Source organism: Oncorhynchus mykiss, chromosome 2 (assembly GCF_013265735.2).
Source record: "Oncorhynchus mykiss isolate Arlee chromosome 2, USDA_OmykA_1.1, whole genome shotgun sequence".
NCBI classification, from domain to species: domain Eukaryota; kingdom Metazoa; phylum Chordata; class Actinopteri; order Salmoniformes; family Salmonidae; genus Oncorhynchus; species Oncorhynchus mykiss.
The window spans coordinates 94,665,926-94,686,832 of NC_048566.1; the positions used below are offsets into that span (position 1 = coordinate 94,665,926).

At 41.3% G+C, this 20,907-nt stretch overlaps 1 protein-coding gene across 2 annotated transcripts; it reads right to left on the minus strand.

Annotated features, from left to right (window-relative positions):
• Nucleotides 1-2: 2 nt before the first annotated feature.
• On the minus strand, nucleotides 3-20,896 carry LOC110500283 (rab GDP dissociation inhibitor beta). 2 transcript variants are annotated; one of them, XM_021577580.2, is made up of 11 exons: nucleotides 20,720-20,896; nucleotides 19,643-19,750; nucleotides 16,463-16,562; nucleotides 16,152-16,286; nucleotides 15,041-15,239; nucleotides 14,553-14,684; nucleotides 14,179-14,278; nucleotides 9,085-9,256; nucleotides 8,570-8,714; nucleotides 666-720; nucleotides 3-549 (listed from the first exon to the last, which is right to left on the minus strand). In XM_021577580.2, the coding sequence occupies exons 1-11, from the start codon at nucleotides 20,762-20,764 to the stop codon at nucleotides 394-396; spliced, it is 1,347 nt and encodes a 448-aa protein (XP_021433255.2). In that variant the 5' UTR covers nucleotides 20,765-20,896; the 3' UTR covers nucleotides 3-393. The 2 variants fall into 2 exon arrangements, with proteins under 2 accessions (XP_021433255.2, XP_021433262.2); XM_021577587.2 differs by having other exon boundaries at nucleotides 20,697-20,866.
• Nucleotides 20,897-20,907: the final 11 nt, after the last annotated feature.

The window sequence follows — 20,907 nt, forward strand, 5'->3', positions numbered from 1 at the left end:
GCTCTTCTCTCTATCCCAGGTAAAATACATCTTTATTTCACTTTAAACAACAGAATATTATGTAAAAAATACAATTTATATCACATTTATATTGTCTATGTATAAACCCGAATAAAACCAATTATTTGGCGACATTCACATTTGTCAGAAAGTGAAGAAACCTTCATGATGTCACGCGATGTGATAATTGCATGTTTTTTAACTAACTGTCAAGCAAATTAGCCTACAAAACGCAGCCATCACAAATTAGTAAAACATATTTCATTCTTCTTTTTTCTACAAAATGTATTTCCATTGTTTTAAAGGGTCATAGATACAGATTCCAACAATACATTTGGATTATAAACCAGTTGGTTAAGATTTGGGAGTCGTCTGGACGTGTTGGTTATACTATCACTGATCACCAGCGTCTCCAAAGATGTCGTTCTTCGTGCGCTCCATCTCTGCAAAGTCAAACTCCGTGCCCATCGCGCGCTCGTAGATGTCCTTGATGTCGTCACAGGTGGTCTCAAAGTGGGTCGTTGCGTCATACGTGCGTGAAATAAATATCTGCATAGATATCCCAGAAGCATAGAAGGGAAAAATACATTTTGACCATGTATTTAAGAAGAAAATGTCATAAATAAAACGAAGGCCAACATGAGGATTAGGACTAGTTCACTCACCTGGCTGTCTTTTCCCATGTCAGTTGGTGCATATTGATCACTGACGCTCACAAACCTGTGAGGAGAGAAGGTTTGAACAGGGTCAGAAAACATCAACGAATGGAGGATATTCTACCAGGCCAGTGCAGTACATCTCAGTAGTGTGAAAACAGTATTTACAGCATTGTGCTCCAGTGATGAGCCCCTGTGCTAGTAGTAAAAAACAGTTTGTACCATGGCATTGTTGAATACTCGTTTCTCATTGGCTTGAAGGGCATTCTAGAGCATGCATTATTTAAGCAATAAGGCGGTGTGGTATATGGCCAATATACCACGGCTAAGGGCTGTTCTTAATCACGACGTAATGTGGAGTGCCTGGACACAGCCCTTAGCTGTGGTATATTGGCCATTTACACCACAAGGTGCCTTATTGCTATTATAAACTGGTTACCAATGTAATTAGAGTAGTAAAAATGTTTTGCCGTACCCGTGGTATATGGTCTGATATACCATGGCTGTCAGCCAATCAGCATTCAGGGCTCGAACCACCCAGTTCATAATTCCCTTTACCAAACGAGTGGGTCTAATCCTGAATGCTGATTGGTTTAAACCGCATTCCAGCCGGTGTCTATTCCACAAGTTACCACCGGCTAAATCTATGACAGTAAAATGGCCATTTACTCTGTTCCATCTGACTGCACGATCCACTGTCTCATCAGCCCAGACATGCAACTTAGAAACTTGATCTCCACTATAAAAAACATAGACATTATCTCACATTTCTCTTAGACTAGTTGTTGTCCACTATAAAAAACATCTAGACATTATCTCACATTTCTTTTAGACCAACAGTCTTCAACAGCGGAGATTTGTATAAACCTTGCTGTCTGTCTCTCCGACATTTGCAACATTGTTTCAATATTCAAATTTGATCTCCAGCTGTCCCATAGTAATGAACGTGTTGGGAGTCAAACGAGACAGACAGTCAGGCAGCGTTTTTCAGCCAGTCAAATCATGAATCAGCTGGCCTTATTTTTATGCATATATACATAAAATTGTATGCATATATCACAAAAGTGAGTACACCCCTCACATTTTTGTAAATATTTGAGTATATCTTTTCATGTGACAACACTGAAGAAATGACACTTTGCTACAATGTAAAGTAGTGAGTGTACAGCTTGTATAACAGTGTAAATTTGCTGTCCCCTCAAAATAACTCCACACACAGCCATTAATGTGTAAACTGCTGGCAACAAAAGTGAATACACCACTAAGTGAAAATGTCCAAATTGGGCTCAAAGTGTCAATATTTTGTGTGGCCACCATCATTTCCAGCACTGCCTTAACCCTCTTGGGCATGGAGTTCACCAGAGCTTCACAGGTTGCCACTGGAGTCCTCTTCCACTCCTCCATGACGACATCACGGAGCTGGTGGATGTTAAGAGACCTTGCACTCCTCCACCTTCTGTTTGAGGATGCCCCACAAATGCTCAATAGGGTTTAGGTCTGGAGACATGCTTGGCCAGTCCATCACCTTTACCCTCAGCTTCTTTAGCAAGGCAGTGGTCGTCTTGGAGGTGTGTTTGGGGTCGTTATCATGTTGGAATACTGCCCTGCGGCCCAGTCTCCGAAGGGAGGGGGATCATGCTCTGCTTCAGTATGTCACAGTACATGTTGGCATTCAATGCAATTCTAAAGTATAATACAGTCAGTGTGATTTCAACAGAAGTTTGTCAAATTAACAAATTATTGTCTTTTGTTAATTTTATATAAACATTCCATCCTCATTTAGCATGATCTATTTAATTATGGCATAATTCTGTTAATTTTATATAAACATTCCATCCTCATTTAGCATGATCTATTTAATTATGGCATAATTCTACTATTTATTTGCATCACTGTCAATGACATACTTTTATTTTGAAGGCTAACCACAAAGTCCACTATTGTGGCTAGCTTCACATAAATGGAGCCGCCCACCATTAATCAACTAAGAACTGTCTTATAAATTAGGGTTATTTTAGATGATGACAGCTAGCTATATAGTTAGCTAGCTAACTATATTGCTACTGAAACAGATGTCGTTTTCTATGTTTTTGGGGGAAGAATGTTGTTTGCATCCATGAGCTAGCTACTTTTTTTTTTATGCCCAGCACTGTATGTGCGCGAGATAACTTTACTAGCATCATAGCATACTGTACGTATCGAAGAATCTTTGTGACATATGAAATACAAGTGATAGTGTAATCAATGTGTAATAACTACGTAAAAAAAATAATACATGCGTTAAATTATGTGACGTGCAGTTATATTCAGGTCCTGATTGGCCAACAATCTTATTTGACACGTTAAATTGTGTTATTTGACGTGTATCTTTTTTGACAAGACCCAAACGGTGTTCCATAGGCTGTGTCCATAGATGCAGAACAAAAAAAGACTGAACGACTGGGTCACGTCTCTAGCAACCGAACCGATAGAACGAACGATCAGCCGGCTTGGGTAGCAACCCTAGATTTGTGTCTGGACAATATCTTGTGGAATTCATCACAATAACGTATTTTGTGAAAATAAAGTATTAGTTAAAAGTTGACACCTACTCATTCCAGGGTTTTTCTTTATTTTTACGATTTTCTACATTGTAGAATAATAGTGAAGACAATACCAAGTGTGTGCAAAGTTGTCATCAAGGCGAAGAAGGGTGGCTACTTTGAAGAATCTAAAATATATTTTGATTTGTTTAACACTTTTTTGGTTACTACATGATTCCATATGTGTTACTTCATAGTTTTGATGTCTCCACTATTATTCTACAATGTAGAAAATAATATAAATAAAGAACAACCCTTGAATGAGTAGGTGTGTCCAAACTTTTGACTGGTGCTGTATGTAAAATCATTATTTGAATATGTTTGTCACTTTTACCATGTCCTCGACGCCAGTGTTTGGAGGATATATATAAATCCTCGGGCATTATCACTTAAATAACGCACGGTACATACAATTCAATAGTTCATTTTTACATGTTTTGTTTGAGCTACTTTTGGAAGCAAAAGTGGAATTGAAAAGATTGTTATTGTTGAATTCTACTTTCATAATAGCAAGCTAGGACTGATGGTTTGGTTAGCTAAACTAGTAAGGCCGTTTTAGTTACCATTTAGGTAACTACTGTAGCTATATAGTAAACTTGCTAGCTAGCTACTTCACATTTATATGCGTTCTACGGAAATCAATGCAACTCTGGAAGGTCAGTTCCACTCCACTAGCGCGTCGTGGAACACACTTTTCCTTACACTGCCCCCTGTTGACTATCCCTTACATAACAGTATAATAGTTACAGTAGTAAACCAAAAATCTAAATTGTATTTGTCACTTGTTTCGTAAAAAACAGGTGTAGACTAAAAGTAGCTAGGTTTCTATCCAATTGGTGACAGATTTTCATGTGAATATTCAAAGATCTACATAAAGACAATATTTACATTAGAAAATGTAAATATTGATAGATAGATATTGGATAGAATAAATAAACTAATAAACTACATGGTTTCCCTAGTTGTAATGGGAATACCAAACACTCAATTATCGCGTGAAGTTTCCTTCGATATGATGGTTATAAAGCCATTTCCAACTGCCATTTCTCGCTAATTAATTATAACGACACAAAACGTTTCCACCATGTCGAATTTATTTTTTTACCTTTATTTAACTAGGCAAGTCAGTTAAGAACAAATTCTTATTTTCAATGATGGCCCCTGTTCAGGGGCAGAACGACAGATTTGTACCTTGTCAGCTCAGGGGTTTGAACTTGCAACCTTCCGGTTACTAGTCCACTGTCGTTTCCATCACAACTGTCGTTTCCATCACAACTGTCGTGGTTTTTATACGGTATGACTTGACTTGCATTAAAAACTGTGGATGGAAACATGGTGACTGGAATGCTTACTTACTTACGGGCCCTAGATAGATCAATACACACAGTGTACAAAACATTAGGAACACCTGCACTTTCCATGAACTATCCAGATGAAACATTTGATCCCTTATTGATGTAAATTTGTTAAATCCACTTCAAATCAGTGTAGATGAAGGGGAGGAGACCTGTTAAATAAGGATGTTTAAGCCTGCAGACAATTGACTGTGTGTGCCATTAAGAGGGTTAATGGGTGAGACAAAATATTTAAAAGTGCCTTCAGAAAGTATTCACACCCCTTGACTTTTTCTACATCTTGTTGTGTTCACAGGCCGAATTTACAATATATTAAAATGTAGATATGTTTTTGCCACTAGCCTGTCTACCCATTGTGTCAAAGTGGAATTATGTTTTTTTTAAATTTGAACACATTTTTTTAAAAAAATGAAAAGCTGAAATGTATTGAGTGAATAATTATTCAAACCCTTTTATGGCAAGCTTAAATAAATTCAGTAGTAAAAATTTGCTTAAACAAGTCACATTATAAATTGCATGCATTTTTTTGAATGACTACCTAATCTCTGTACCCCACACATAATTGTAAAATCCCTCAGTCAAGCAGTGAATTTCAAACACAGATTAAACCACAAAGACCAGGGAGATTTTCCATTGCCTCGCAAAGGGCACCTAATTGCTAAATGGATAAAAAAAAAAAAAGTATGTGTATCAATACAGGCATCCTTCCTAAGTCAGTTGCTGGGGGGGGGGCTCAGGGATTTCACCATGAGGCCAATGGTGACTTTAAAACAGTTGAGGTTTAATGGCTGTGATTGGAGAAATCTGAGGATGGATCAACAGGGTAGTTACTCCACAATAGTAACCTAAATTACAGAGTGAAAAGGAAGCGTGTACAGGATAAAACTATTCCAAAACATGCATCCTGTTTGCAACAAGGCACTAAAGTAATACTGCAAAACAATATGGCAAAAAATGTGGCAAAGCAGTTAACACTTTGTATTCAGGACAAAAAGTTGTGTTTGGGGCAAATCCAAAACAACACTTTACTGAGTATCACTCTCCATATTTTCAAGCATAGTGGTTGATGAATCATGTTATGGATATGCTTGTAATCATTAAGAATTAGGGAGTTTGTCACGTCCTGACCTTAGTTTATTTTTGATGTCTCTATTTGGGTTTGGTCAGGGCGTGAGTTGGGGTGGGCATTCTGTTTTGTTCTGTGTGTTATATTTCTATGTGTTGGGCCTGGTATGGTTCCCAGTCAGAGGCAGCTGTCAATCGTGGTCTCTGATTGAGAACCATACTTAGGTAGCCTGTTCCCACCTGTGTTTGTGGGTAGTTGTTTTCTGTTTTCTGTTTTTGTACCAGACAAAACTGCTTCGTTCATTCTCTTTTGTTGTTTTTTCATTCAGTGTTCAATTCATAAATAAAGATGAACACGTACTACCACACTGCACCTTGGTCCTCACCTTCTTCAACCCACAACAGCCGTTACAGTTTCAGGATATAGCAAGTAAACAGAATGGGAGCTAAGCACTTGCAAAATCTGGTTCAGTATGCTTTCCACCAGATACTGGGAGATAAATTCAACTAATTTGAAAGAGCTTGAAGAATTTTGAAAAATAAAATAAATAAATGGCAAATTTTTCACAATCGAGGTGTGGAAAGCTCTTAATAAGAGACTTACCCAGAAAGCCTCACAGCTGTAATCGCTGCAATCGCTGCCAAAAGTTATTCTACAAAGTACTGACTCAGGGGTATGAATACTTAAGTAAATTAGATATTGAATATTTCATGTTCAATAAATTTGCAAACATTTCTAAAAGCATGTTTTCACTTTATCTAGATACAGTGCCTTGCGAAAGTATTCGGCCCCCTTGAACTTTGCGACCTTTTGCCACATTTCAGGCTTCAAACAAAGATATAAAACTATTTTTTTATGAAGAATCAACAACAAGTGGGACACAATCATGAAGTGGAACGACATTTATTGGATATTTCAAACTTTTTTAACAAATCAAAAACTGAAAAATTGGGCGTGCAAAATTATTCAGCCCCTTTACTTTCAGTGCAGCAAACTCTCTCCAGAAGTTCAGTGAGGATCTCTGAATGATCCAATGTTGACCTAAATGACTAATGATGATAAATACAATCCACCTGTGTGTAATCAAGTCTCCGTATAAATGCACCTGCACTGTGATAGTCTCAGAGGTCCGTTAAAAGCGCAGAGAGCATCATGAAGAACAAGGAACACACCAGGCAGGTCCGAGATACTGTTGTGAAGAAGTTTAAAGCCGGATTTGGATACAAAAAGATTTCCCAAGCTTTAAACATCCCAAGGAGCACTGTGCAAGCGATAATATTGAAATGGAAGGAGTATCAGACCACTGCAAATCTACCAAGACCTGGCCGTCCCTCTAAACTTTCAGCTCATACAAGGAGAAGACTGATCAGAGATGCAGCCAAGAGGCCCATGATCACTCTGGATGAACTGCAGAGATCTACAGCTGAGGTGGGAGACTCTGTCCATAGGACAACAATCAGTCAGTCGTATATTGCACAAATCTGGCCTTTATGGAAGAGTGGCAAGAAGAAAGCCATTTCTTAAAGATATCCATAAAAAGTGTCGTTTAAAGTTTGCCACAAGCCACCTGGGAGACACACCAAACATGTGGAAGAAGGTGCTCTGGTCAGATGAAACCAAAATTGAACTTTTTGGCAAGCTGTAATCGCAGCAAAAGGTGGCGCTACAAGGGGGCTGAATAATTTTGCACGCCCAATTTTTCAGTTTTTGATTTGTTAAAAAAGTTTGAAATATCCAATAAATGTCGTTCCACTTCATGATTGTGTCCCACTTGTTGATTCTTCACAAAAAATACAGTTTTATATCTTTATGTTTGAAGCCTGAAATGTGGCAAAAGGTCGCAAAGTTCAAGGGGGCCGAATACTTTCGCAAGGCACTGTAGGTAAAAAAAAAAAAAAATCCATTAAGAATTCAGGTTGTAACAACAAGATGTGGAATAAGTCAAGGGGAATGAATCCTTTCAGTATGTGTGTGTTGGTGTAAGTATGTGCGAGTGTGTGGGTTGAGTCCAGTATGTGTGCTTAGAGTCAGTGCAAGAGTTAGTAAAAAAAATGAAATGTCCAGTTAGATTAGCTATTTAGCTGTCTTATTAAGCAGTTGTTTCCAGACTTGGTGCACTTGGTGCTACCACTTGCCGTGCGGTAGCAGAGATTACGGTCTATGGCTTGGGTGACTGGAGTCTGGGGGCGTTCCTCTGACACCGCTTGGTATTAAAGTCCTGGATGGCAGGGAGCTGACCTCAATCCTGTAGAAAATTTGTGGGCAGAACCCTAACTGTGTGCGAGCAAGGAGGCCTACAAACCTGACTCAGTTACACCAGCCCTGTCAGGAGGAATGGGCCAAAATTCACCCAACTTATTGTGGGAAGCTTGTGGAAGGCTACCCAAAACGTTTGACCCAAGTTAAACAATTTAAAGGAAATGCTACCAAATACTAATTGAGTGTATGTGAACTTCTGACCCATTGGGAATGTGATGAAAGAAATAAAAGCTGAAATAAATAATTCTCTCTACTATTATTCTGACATTTCACATTCTTAAAATAAAGTGGTGATCCTAACTGACATAAAACAAGGATTTTTTTACTAGGATTAAATGTCAGGAATTGTGAAAAACTGAGTTTAAATGTATTTGGCTAAGGTGTATGTAAACTTCCCGACTTCAACTGTACATATTTTTACTATGAGTGTTACAGGGCGATAGTAATTTAGGTAGGTTACCTTGGCGTTCTTGGACACATGGACTATGGTGGTCTACTCAAAACAAGTTGGTGTTAAAGACCGGGTCAGGGATAGGTTGAAAATGTCAGTGAAGACCCTTTACTAACTAGACACTAGTGTAACAGTACAGTAGTATAACAGTGTATCTTATAGTAGAGTACAGTATAGCAACACAGAATCAAAAGCCTTACTTCTGTTCAATGGGCTCCAGGAGATCCAGGGCTGGCTTGAGTTCCTTCTCTGGGTCGTTAGTCTCCACTACGCTGCTGGCGATGGCAACGTACTTGCCCTGCGCTGCCACGTTGTGGGCCGAGGAGATCATACACACGTAGATGTCTGCGACAAAAAAAAAAAAACACACAAGAGACCAGTGAGACCAGACCAGTGACAAACACCCTCAACTAAGCTCCACCGCTTTGTGTTCAGTAGGGTGTAAAAAAGTAGCAAAATGTTTTGAAAACAGAAAAAAATGCTAAAAAACCCCATCTGCATTTCTTCCAGGTAGACCATCCCTGTTTCTGTTTTCTTCCGAATGAACACAGACGATGCCATTCAAAAAAAAGTCACAACAGTGGCAACTTAATTTCACACACACAAGAATTGATGAAATGCTCATGTACTGCTTATGAATGTGGGTATGTATGGGTTATAAATGTGTTACGAAGTCCTTATGTAGGCTAGGTACCCTAGTATCCAGGGGTCTCACCATGTTTCCTGTTGACCTGGATCTGAGGAATGATGATCTGGCAGGAGTTGACGTCGCCGGTGTTCTTGATGGGGTGGCTCATGACACAGATGATACGGACCACTTGGCCGACTTTGCTGACTCTGTCCATGATGTAACTGGGGTCACAGATCAGCTGCTTACAGCGGGCTATCTAGAGAGGAAAGGCGAGATGGTAGCGTTTAGGGTTTATAATTCAGGTGAGGGTGGGTTTAGGATAGGTTCAGGGTTAAGTTCATCAAATCAAATTTTATTGGTCACATACACATGGTTAGCAGATGTTAACGCGAGTGTAGTGAAATGCTTGTGCTTTTAGTTCCGACCATGCAGTAATATTTAACAAGTAATCTAACAATTTCACAACAACTACCTTTTACACACACACGTGTAAAGGAATGAATAAGAATATGACAAATAAATATGGACGAGCGGCATAGGCAAGATGCAGTATATGGTATAGAGTACAGTATATACATATGAGTAATGTAGGGTATGTTAACATTATATAAAGTGGCATTGTTTAAAGTGACTAGTGATACATTTATTACATCCAATTTTTTATTATTAAAGTGGCTAGAGATTTGAGTCAGTATGTTGGCAGCAGCCACTCAATGTTAGTAATGGCTGTTTAACAGTCCGAGGTCCTTGAGATAGAAGCTGTTTTTCATTCTCTCGGTCCCAGCTTTGATGCACCTGTACTGACCTCGCCTTCTGGATGATAGCGGGGTGAACAGACAGTGGCTTGGGTGGTTGTTGTCCTTGATGATTTTTTGGGCCTTCCAATGACATCGGGTGGTGTAGGTGTCCTGGAGGGCAGGTAGTTTACCCCCGGTGATGCGTTGTGCGGACCTCACTACCCTCTGGAGAGCCTTACGGTTGTGGGCGGAGCAGTTGCCGTATCAGGCGGTGATACAGCCCGACAGGATGCTCTCGATTGTGCAACTGTAAAGGTTTGTGAGTGTTTTCAGTGACAAGACAAATTTCTTCAGCCTCCTGAGGTTGTGGGTGGACCATTTCAGTTTGTCCGTGATGTGTACGCCAAGGAACAAAAAAACAAATTCCACCTTCTCCACTACTACTGTCCCGTCGATGTGGACAGGGGGGTGATCTCTCTGCTGTTTCCTGAAGTCCACGATCATCTTCTTTGTTTTGTTGACATCACCACCACACCTCCTTCCTGTAGGCCGTCTCGTCGTTGTTGGTAATCAAGCCTACCACTGTCGTGTCATCTGCAAACTTGAGGATTGAGTTGGAGGCGTGCATGACCACGCATTTGTGGGTGAACAGGGAGTACAGGAGAGGGCTGAGAACGCACCCTTGTGGGGCCCCAGTGTTGAGGATCAGCGGGGTGGAGATGTTGTTGCCTACCCTCACCACCTGGGGGCGGCCCGTCAGAAAGTCCAGGACCCAGTTGCACAGGGCGGGGTCGAGACCCAGGGTCTGGAGCTTAATGACGAGTTTGGAGGGTACTATGGTGTTAAATGCTGAGCTGTAGTCGATGAACAGCATTCTTACATAGGCATTCCTCTTGTCCAGATGGGTTAGGGCAGTGTGCAGTGTGATTGCGATTGTGTCGTCTGTGGACCTATTGGTGCGGTAAGCAAATTGGAGTTGGTCTAGGGTGTCAGGTAGGGCACTTCATGATGACGGAAGTGAGTGCTACGGGGCGATAGTTGTTTAGCTCAGTTACCTTAGCTTTCTTGGGAACAGGAACAATGGTGGCCCTCTTGACGCATGTGGGAACAGCAGACTAGGATAGGGATTGATTGAATATGTCCGTAAACACACCAGCCAGCTGGTCTGCGCATGCTCAGAGGGCGCGGCTGGGGATGCCGTCTGGGCCTGCAGCCTTGCGAGGGTTAACACGTTTAAATGTTTTACTCACATTGGCTGCGGTGGAGGAGAGCCCGCAGGTTTTGGTAGAGGGCCTGTCAGTGGTCCTCAAAGTGAGAAAAGCAGTTGTTTGGTCTGTCTGGGAGCAAGAAATCCTGGTCCGTGACGGGGCTGGTTTTCTTTTTGTAATCCGTGATTGACTGTAGACCCTGCCACATACGTCTTGTGTCTGAGCCGTTGAATTGCGACTCTACTTTGTCTCTATACTGATGCTTAGCTTGTTTGATTGCCTTGCGGAGGGAATAGCTACACTGTTTGAATTCAGTCATGTTTCCGGTCGCTTTGCCATGATTAAAAGCAGTGGTTCATGCTTTCAGTTTTGCACGAATGCTGCCATCAATCCACAGTTTCTGGTTGGGGAAGGTTTTAATAGTCACCGTGGATACAACATCACCGATGCACTTGCTAATAAACTTGCTCACTGAATCAGCATATACATCAATGTTGTTGTCTGAGGCTATCCGGAACATATCCCAGTCCATGTGATCGAAGCAATCTTGAAGCGTGGAATCAGATTGGTCGGACCAGCGTTGAACAGACCTGAGCAAGGACGTTTCCTGTTTTAGTTTCTGTCTATAGGCTGGGAGCAACAAAATGGAGTCGTGGTCGGATTTAACAAAAGGAGGGAGGGCTTTGTATGCGTCATGGAAGTTAGAGTAACAATGGTCCAGAATTTTGCCAGCCCGGGTCGCGCATTTAATATGCTGATAAAATTTAGGGAGACTTGTTTTCAGATTAGCTTTGTTAAAATACCCAGCTACGATGAATGCAGCCTCAGGATATATGGTTTCCAGTTTACATAGAGTCAAATAAAGTTTGTTCATGGCCATTGAGGTGTCTGCTTGGGGAGGGGGGGGGGGGGGTATACATGGCTGTGATTAAAATCGAAGACAATTCTCTTGGTAGATAATGCGGTCGGCATTTGATTGTAAGGAATTATAGGACAGGTGAACAAGGACTTGAGTTCCTGTATGTTGCTATGATCACACCACGACTCGTTAATCATAAGGCATACCAGAGAGATGTTTGTTTCTATACTGATGCTTAGCTTGTTTGTTTCTGTCGGCGCGATGCGTGAAGAAACCTGGGTGGCTGTACCGACTCTGATAACGTATCCCGACTGAGCCATGTTTCCGTGAAACAGAGAATGTTACAATCTCTGATGTCTCTCTGGAAGGCTCGAATTTAGTCTACCTTGTTTTCAAGAGACTGAACATCGGCGAGTAGTATACTCGGGAGCAGTGAGCGATGTGCCCGTCGACGGAGCCTGACCAGAAGACCTCTCCGTCTGCCCCCTCTGCGGCGCCGTTGTTTTGGGTCGCCTACTGGGATCCGATCCATTGTCCTGGGTGGTGGTCCAAACAGAGGATCCGCTTCGGGAAAGCCGTATTCCTGGTGGTAATGTTGGTAAGTTGACGTTGCTCTTATATCCAATAGTTCTTCCCGGCTTTATGTAATAAGACTTAAGATTTCCTGGGGTAACAGTGTAAGAAATAATACATTAAAAAAAAAAAAAAATACTGCATAGTTTCCTAAGAACGTGAAGCAACCATCTCTGTCGGCGCCATGTAAGAGATGGCGAACCGCCATCTGGAACCATTCAAATTTTGTCAGTTGTAAACACTGCCAAAAGACATTCACCGTGAGGAACTAATAGAAAACAATCATTATAAACTGGGTGGTTCAAGCCCTGAATGCTGATTGTATATATATATATATATATATATATATATACTGTACCACGGCTATCAGCCAAATGTATCTGGACCCCCTTCAAATTTGTGGATTTGGCTATTTCAGCCACACTTGTTGCTGACAGGTATAAAAAAAATTGAACACACAGCCATGCAACCTCCATAGACAAACATTGACAGTAGAATGGCCTTACTGAAGAGCTCAGTCACTTTCAACGTGCCACCGTCATAGGATGCCACCTTTCCAACAAGTCAGTTCGTCAAATTTCTGCCCTGCTCGAGCTGCCCCAGTCAACTGTAAGTGCTGTTATTGTGAAGTGGAAACGTCTAGGAGCAACAACGGCTCAGCCGCAAAGCGGTAGGCTACACAAGCTCACAGAACGGGACCGCTGAGTGCTGAAGCGCGTTAAAAATCGTCTGTCCTCGTTTGCAACACTCACTACTGAGTTCCAAACTGCCTCTGGAAGCAACGTCGGCACAATAACTGTTCATCGGAAGCTTCATGAATGAAATTTCCATGGCCGAGCAGCAGCACAAAAGTCTAAGATCACCATGCACAATACCAAGCATCGGCTGGAGTGGTGTAAAGCGCACCGCCATTAGACACTGGAGCAGTGGAAACACGTTCTCTGGAGTGATGAATCACGCTTCACCATCTGACACTCCGACTGGACAAATCTGGGTTTGGCGGATGCCAGGAGAACGCTACCTGTCCGAAAGCATAGTGCCAACTGTACATTTTGGTGGAGGAGGAATAATGGTCTGGGGCTGTTTTTGATGGGTCGGGCCAGGCCCCTTAGTTCCAGTGAAAGGAAATCTTAACGCTACAGCATTAAATTACATTCTAGATGATTCTGTGCTTCCACCGTTGCCTTTTCATTTTTCAGCATGACAACGCCCCCGTGCACAAAGCGACGTCGATACAGAAATGGTTTGTCGAGATCGGTGTGGAAGAACTGGCCTGCACCAGAGCCCTGACCTCAACCCCATCGAACACCTTTGGGATGAATTGGAATGCCGACTGTGAGCCAGGACTAATTGCCCAAAAATCAGTGCCCGACCTCACTAATGCTCGTGGCTGAATGGAAGCAAGTCCCTGCAGCAAATGTTCCAACATCTAGTGGAAAGCCTTCCCAGAAGAGTGGAAGCTGTAATAGCATCAAAGGGGGACCAACTCCATATTAATGCCGACGAGCAGGTGTCCGCATACACTACATGACCAAAAATATATCAGACCCGATACCACGGGTATGAATCCCAAAGATATTTGTACTGCTCTAACTAAGTTGGTAACCAGTTTATAATAGCAGTAAGGCACCTCGGGGGTTTGTGATATATTGCCAATATACCACGGCTAAGGGCTGTGTCCAGACATTCTGAGTTGCGTTATACATAAGATCAGCCCTTAGCAGTGGTATATTGGCCATATAACCCCCTCAGGTCATATTGCTTAAATATAACATGAGGCAAAAATGTGACAAAAACTCACCTCTCCCTCTGACTTTACCCCCACCACCTTTCCATTCTCCATAACAATCTCCTCTATGGGCTTGTTCAGCATGTAGGTGCCACCATAGATAGCGCTCAACCTAGACGGAGAGAAGTCAAGTCAAAGACACTGGTGAAGGGTGGAGCATGGGATGGGTTAGTTAAGCAAAAGGCTAAAAACAGTCAAATCAGGGATGTGATCAGAACCACAGAACTAGAATGATTTATACGATCAGAACAACTGAAATCAGTAGGATATTGGTTTGGGAGTAGGTTAACTTCAACTCTAGTATTTACTGAAAACGATAGCGTCAGAAAAGCAGAAATTCTTGATTAATTAGGAACAATTACATAATACGGACAAAGTCATCTTACCTGGCAAAGCCTTGTGGCAGCTCCCCCAGGCCGTAGAGAGGGTAGAGGTAAGGACTCTTGCCATATCTGGCCAGAGACTCACTGTACAATTTGATCCTATTGATAGTGTTGATGCAGGGCTGATCCAGGTAGCTGAGAGATCACACAAATACTAGATTGTAACACAGTTACTTTGTTAAAATGTTCACGAATAAGACATCAAAAATGCTTATAAATGTTTATAGATGTTACATATTTTAGATTTGACACCCCTTTAATTATGTGTACCTGCCTGAACACAGTGGACAGTCGCCCATCCTATTAATTCCCATCATTCAAGTTTCTAATAGTGTCGAGGACAAACATCGTACTCACCCCGAGCTCTCACAATAAATAATAGTAAATAAAACACTAAATAAAACCTCAAGAAACATCCACACATATCATTTTATTATTATTATAATAATGTGGGTGCCTATATTTGTCTTATTTCAGACAAAGCCACTTACTCGTCTGTCCTGTAGAGAGCGAGGGCGTGACCAGTGAAGTCCATCACATCCTGGCCCAGGCTGAACTTCTTGTACAGGGCACGCATCGACGACTTGTTGGGGTCGACACCCTCCATGGTTTTGGGATCGTTCAAGTCGTAGTTGGCAACGAAGATCAAGAAGTTCCTAAACCGCCTCTTCTCAAAAATCCCCATCAAACCTGAGGTGTCAGGAAAGTCAGTCAGACAGAAATAGAAAAAGCTACTGTGGTCTGAAATTAGACTAAGAATGTGGTCCTGTGTGGTTGTGGGTTCAATTGTGGATTTCATTCCTGTAGGGGTCGCATACACATACAAAACAAATGGATGCGCTCAGAAATACTGTAAGTTTCTTGGGATAAAAGCTTTGGTTAAGTGGTATAGCTATAGCATAAGTTAATAGAATACGACTTACTAGACTTAACTTTTTCTCCTTGGGGAGCATAGGTCATTCACAAATAATCAACCGAGAAGATAGCATATACATACCAACAAATGTATGCACTCACTGTACTGTAAGTATCTTTGTGCTTAATGGCATAATATTATAGGAATAAGCATCTGAGAATGCCATTGATATACACTGAGTGTACAAAACATTAAGAACACCTTCCTATTGTTCTCAGAACAGCCTCAATTTGTCAGGGCATGGACTCCACAAGGTGTTGAAAGCATTCCACAAGGATGCTGGCCCATGTTGATCACAGTTGTGTCAAGTTGGCTGGATGTTCTTTGGGTCGTGAACCATTCTTGATACACACGGGAAACTGTTGAGCGTGAAAAACCCAGTAGCATTACAGTTCTTGACACAAACCGATGCGCCTGGCACTTACTACCATACCCCGTTCAAAGCCACTTAAATAGTTTGTCTCGCCCATTCACCCTCTGAATGGCACACACAGACAATCCATGTCTCAATTGTCTCAAGGCTTTAAAATCCTTCTTTAAAAACTGTCTCCTCCCCTTCATCTACACTGATTGAAGTGGATTTAACAAGTGACATCAATATGGGATCTTAGCTTTCACCTGGTCAGTCGGTCATGGAAAGAGCAGGTGTTCTTAATGTTTTGGACACTTAGTGTATATACACTCACTGGAGGCCAGTGCCTCTGTCTCAGTGACAGGCACTTTGTAGATGGCTCCCTTCTTGTAGACAAAGCTGCCCTCGATCACCTTGAAGTCCAGGTAACGGGTCACCTGAGTGATCAGCAACATCCTCACCAGCTGACCTGGGTACAGCCGAGAGAGGAAAAGAGACCTGATCATTAGGGCATGCAACGGAAAACATTTCTTATTGGACAGGGCCAGTTCGTCCCTTCCTGTTCCAGTCCCTCCCCCGTGTGGTGGCTAATAAACACAACCCTGCACTCAGTTTTATATCTAGAATGCCATATTGCTTTCCTACCATTGGCCATCAGGAACTTTGGGATGAGGTCCACGCTCCAGTCCCGACCTCTCCCCATGGACTCCGGAGGTTTACCTGGAAGGCTGAAGCGCTTGTACAACTGGAGGGGGACAAGTAAAAAAATAAACAGGAATGATTAAACATTTGATTTGTTATTACTTGTTGTTTTTATTTCTTTACCTACCTATTGTTCACCTAATTCATTTTTTGTACTATTGGTTAGAGCCTGTAAGTAAGCATTTCACTGTAAGGTCTACTACACCTGTTGTATTCAGCATTTCAATGTGAGGTCTACTACACCTGTTGTATTCAGCATTTCACTGTAAGGTCTACTACACCTGTTGTATTCAGCATTTCACTGTAAGGTCTACTACACCTGTTGTATTCAGCATTTCACTGTAAGGTCTACTACACCTGTTGTATTCAGCATTTCACTGTAAGGTCTACTACACCTGTTGTATTCAGCATTTCACTGTGAGGTCTACTACACCTGTTGTATTCAGCATTTCACTGTGAGGTCTACTACACCTGTTGTATTCAGCATTTCACTGTAAGGTCTACTACACCTGTTGTATTCAGCATTTCACTGTGAGGTCTACTACACCTGTTGTATTCGGCATTTCACTGTAAGGTCTACTACACCTGTTGTATTCAGCATTTCACTGTGAGGTCTACTACACCTGTTGTATTCGGCATTGCACTGTAAGGTCTACTACACCTGTTGTATTCGGCATTTCACTGTAAGGTCTACTACACCTGTTGTATTCAGCATTTCACTGTAAGGTCTACTACACCTGTTGTATTCAGCATTTCACTGTAAGGTCTACTACACCTGTTGTATTCAGCATTTCACTGTAAGGTCTACTACACCTGTTGTATTCAGCATTTCACTGTAAGGTCTACTACACCTGTTGTATTCAGCATTTCACTGTGAGGTCTACTACACCTGTTGTATTCAGCATTTCACTGTGAGGTCTACTACACCTGTTGTATTCAGCATTTCACTGTAAGGTCTACTACACCTGTTGTATTCAGCATTTCACTGTGAGGTCTACTACACCTGTTGTATTCGGCATTGCACTGTAAGGTCTACTACACCTGTTGTATTCAGCATTTCACTGTAAGGTCTACTACACCTGTTGTATTCAGCATTTCACTATAAGGTCTACTACACCTGTTGTATTCAGCATTTCACTGTAAGGTCTACTACACCTGTTGTATTCAGCATTTCACTGTAAGGTCTACTACACCTGTTGTATTCAGCATTTCACTGTAAGGTCTACTACACCTGTTGTATTCAGCATTGCACTGTAAGGTCTACTACACCTGTTGTATTCGGCATTGCACTGTAAGGTCTATTACACCTGTTGTATTCGGCATTGCACTGTAAGGTCTACTACACCTGTTGTATTCAGCATTTCACATTAAGGTCTACTACACCTGTTGTATTCAGCATTTCACTGTAAGGTCTACTACACCTGTTGTATTCAGCATTTCACTGTAAGGTCTACTACACCTGTTGTATTCAGCATTTCACTGTAAGGTCTACTACACCTGTTGTATTCAGCATTGCACTGTGAGGTCTACTACACCTGTTGTATTCAGCATTTCACTGTAAGGTCTACTACACCTGTTGTATTCAGCATTTCACTGTAAGGTCTACTACACCTGTTGTATTCATCATTTCACTGTAAGGTCTACTACACCTGTTGTATTCAGCATTTCACTGTAAGGTCTACTACACCTGTTGTATTCAGCATTTCACTGTGAGGTCTACTACACCTGTTGTATTCAGCATTTCACTGTAAGGTCTACTACACCTGTTGTATTCAGCATTTCACTGTAAGGTCTACTACACCTGTTGTATTCAGCATTTCACTGTAAGGTCTACTACACCTGTTGTATTCAGCATTTCACTGTAAGGTCTACTACACCTGTTGTATTCAGCATTTCGCTGTAAGGTCTACTACACCTGTTGTATTCAGCATTTCACTGTAAGGTCTACTACACCTGTTGTATTCAGCATTTCACTGTAAGGTCTACTACACCTGTTGTATTCAGCATTTCACTGTAAGGTCTACTACACCTGTTGTATTCAGCATTTCACTGTGAGGTCTACTACACCTGTTGTATTCGGCATTGCACTGTAAGGTCTACTACACCTGTTGTATTCATCATTTCACATTAAGGTCTACTACACCTGTTGTATTCAGCATTTCACTGTAAGGTCTACTACAGCTGTTGTATTCAGCATTTCACTATAAGGTCTACTACACCTGTTGTATTCAGCATTTCACTGTAAGGTCTACTACACCTGTTGTATTCAGCATTTCACTGTAAGGTCTACTACACCTGTTGTATTCAGCATTTCACTGTAAGGTCTACTACACCTGTTGTATTCAGCATTTCACTGTAAGGACTACTACACCTGTTGTATTCAGCATTTCACTGTAAGGTCTACTACACCTGTTGTATTCAGCATTTCACTGTAAGGTCTACTACACCTGTTGTATTCAGCATTTCACTGTCAGGTCTACTACACCTGTTGTATTCAGCATTTCACTGTAAGGTCTACTACACCTGTTGTATTCGGCGCACGTGACAAATAAACGTGGATTTGATTACTTAATTTCTTTGACAGTAAAACAGTGGTGTCAGTTTTTGAGTATCTCAAACTCAGCTGTGCCTCAACTATAATAATGAAATGTGACAGCATAGATAACATAACATGTCACTTACTCTATATCTGTGTGACAACATAGATAATAGAACATGTAACTAACTCTATATTTGTGTGATAGCACCACATGATGTGGGCTGTTTTAGAACCATTTTCATTAGTTGGATTCCGTTACAAAACATTTGGTTTACTACAAACAGAAAACGTTTTGCAACGGGAAAACAAGTTTCTATTGGACAAATTCAGGTAGGTCCCTCCCCGTTTGGTTCCGATTGGGTTCTAGAGTAAATGGTAAACGGTATCCATTGCAAAACGTTTTGCAAAGGATGAAACGTTTTGCAACGGAATTTGAATAATGAATACTGCCCAGGTTAATACCCTTTCCACACTACTGATCTGAGTTGAGCCAATTACTGGGCTGGCCTAGTTAAGGCTTGACCAAAAGAAAACAGGACAGGCATGATAGCATGAAAATGGTCATCTTGTGTGCCTTCGCTTACGTCTTCCAGTGGTGTGATGGAAGCGCTCTCTGCTCCATAGTACGAGTTCCTGTCCATATGAAGCACCTTCTTCCCCTTTACTGACATAATGCCAGACAGAATGCATTCCTTAGGAAATAAATAGATAGAAGTCAGATAGGTAAATTCGTTAAACAACAAAAAATAAATGTATAAAAGTGATATTTTATGTTTTAGACAGATGTTTAAAGAACAATGTAAACAGTATAACAGCTAACACCACAACTAGCTAAACTGGCTACTAGTAGCTAGCTAGTGTAGCCAACTAGCTAACGTTAGCTACATTTTACCAAATATATTTTTTATAACTAAACCAAGATAGACCACAGCCTGTCGTTTCCAATGTGAACACGTGAGCCATAGTGGGCAGAACAAGCAAGGAGGGGTGAAGAGTCAGGGACGTGTGAGCGAAATCCTATTGGCGCGTTCTACCATCATCTGCATATTTCCGTTAGGGAACGCTTAATAGCTCATTTCGCCTTTGCGTTCCTTCTAAACAACAATAATTAAAATAAAATAAAAACGTTCACAAAGGGTAAAGTCTACAAACCTTGGTCCACTATGTTCATAGCATATTTTAGTTTTGGCTACAGAAAACTGTATTGAGATCAAATGTTTTTGTCGATAAGAATTTGCAGAATTTCGGCCAAAATCCATCTCCTCCCACTGCCCGCCAGTGGGCTTCCTCTCACTGCCATATTTGGTAGTGAGTGGAAACGCCAAGCGGATGCTTCACATTTATACATCCTGTGAAATATCTGTCTCATTGTTCTGTGATTTTACTCTAGTTGAAAATAACAGGAAATACTAGTTATTGTACGTGAGCTGTCACTTGTTGTAGACTGTGGAAAGTATCAACACACACAGATAACACTACTGAAAAACAAAGCAGACACATTTCTGAAAATAACTTAAAATGGATATCTAACTAAACAGAAAGCAAGCTCATTTAGCACTAGTTAGCCATGACATTAGCCTACACACCTAACTGTGACATGTCATGCATGAGCATGCTTCGACTATTGGAAGTTCGTACTATTGCTTTGTCCATTTTCTCACCGTTAACCCGGTACCGAGAACGATAACATCATATTCTTCATCCATAGCTGAGTGTCCTTCTTTACTTTATTCCTACGGTTATTTATGTCAGGGAAAATGGAATGGCTGTTTGGTAGTTGAAAAGTTTTCCGGCTGCGCAGCGTAGGTAATGATCCCTGCGAACGTACCTTTCTTCTGTGGGTTGTCCC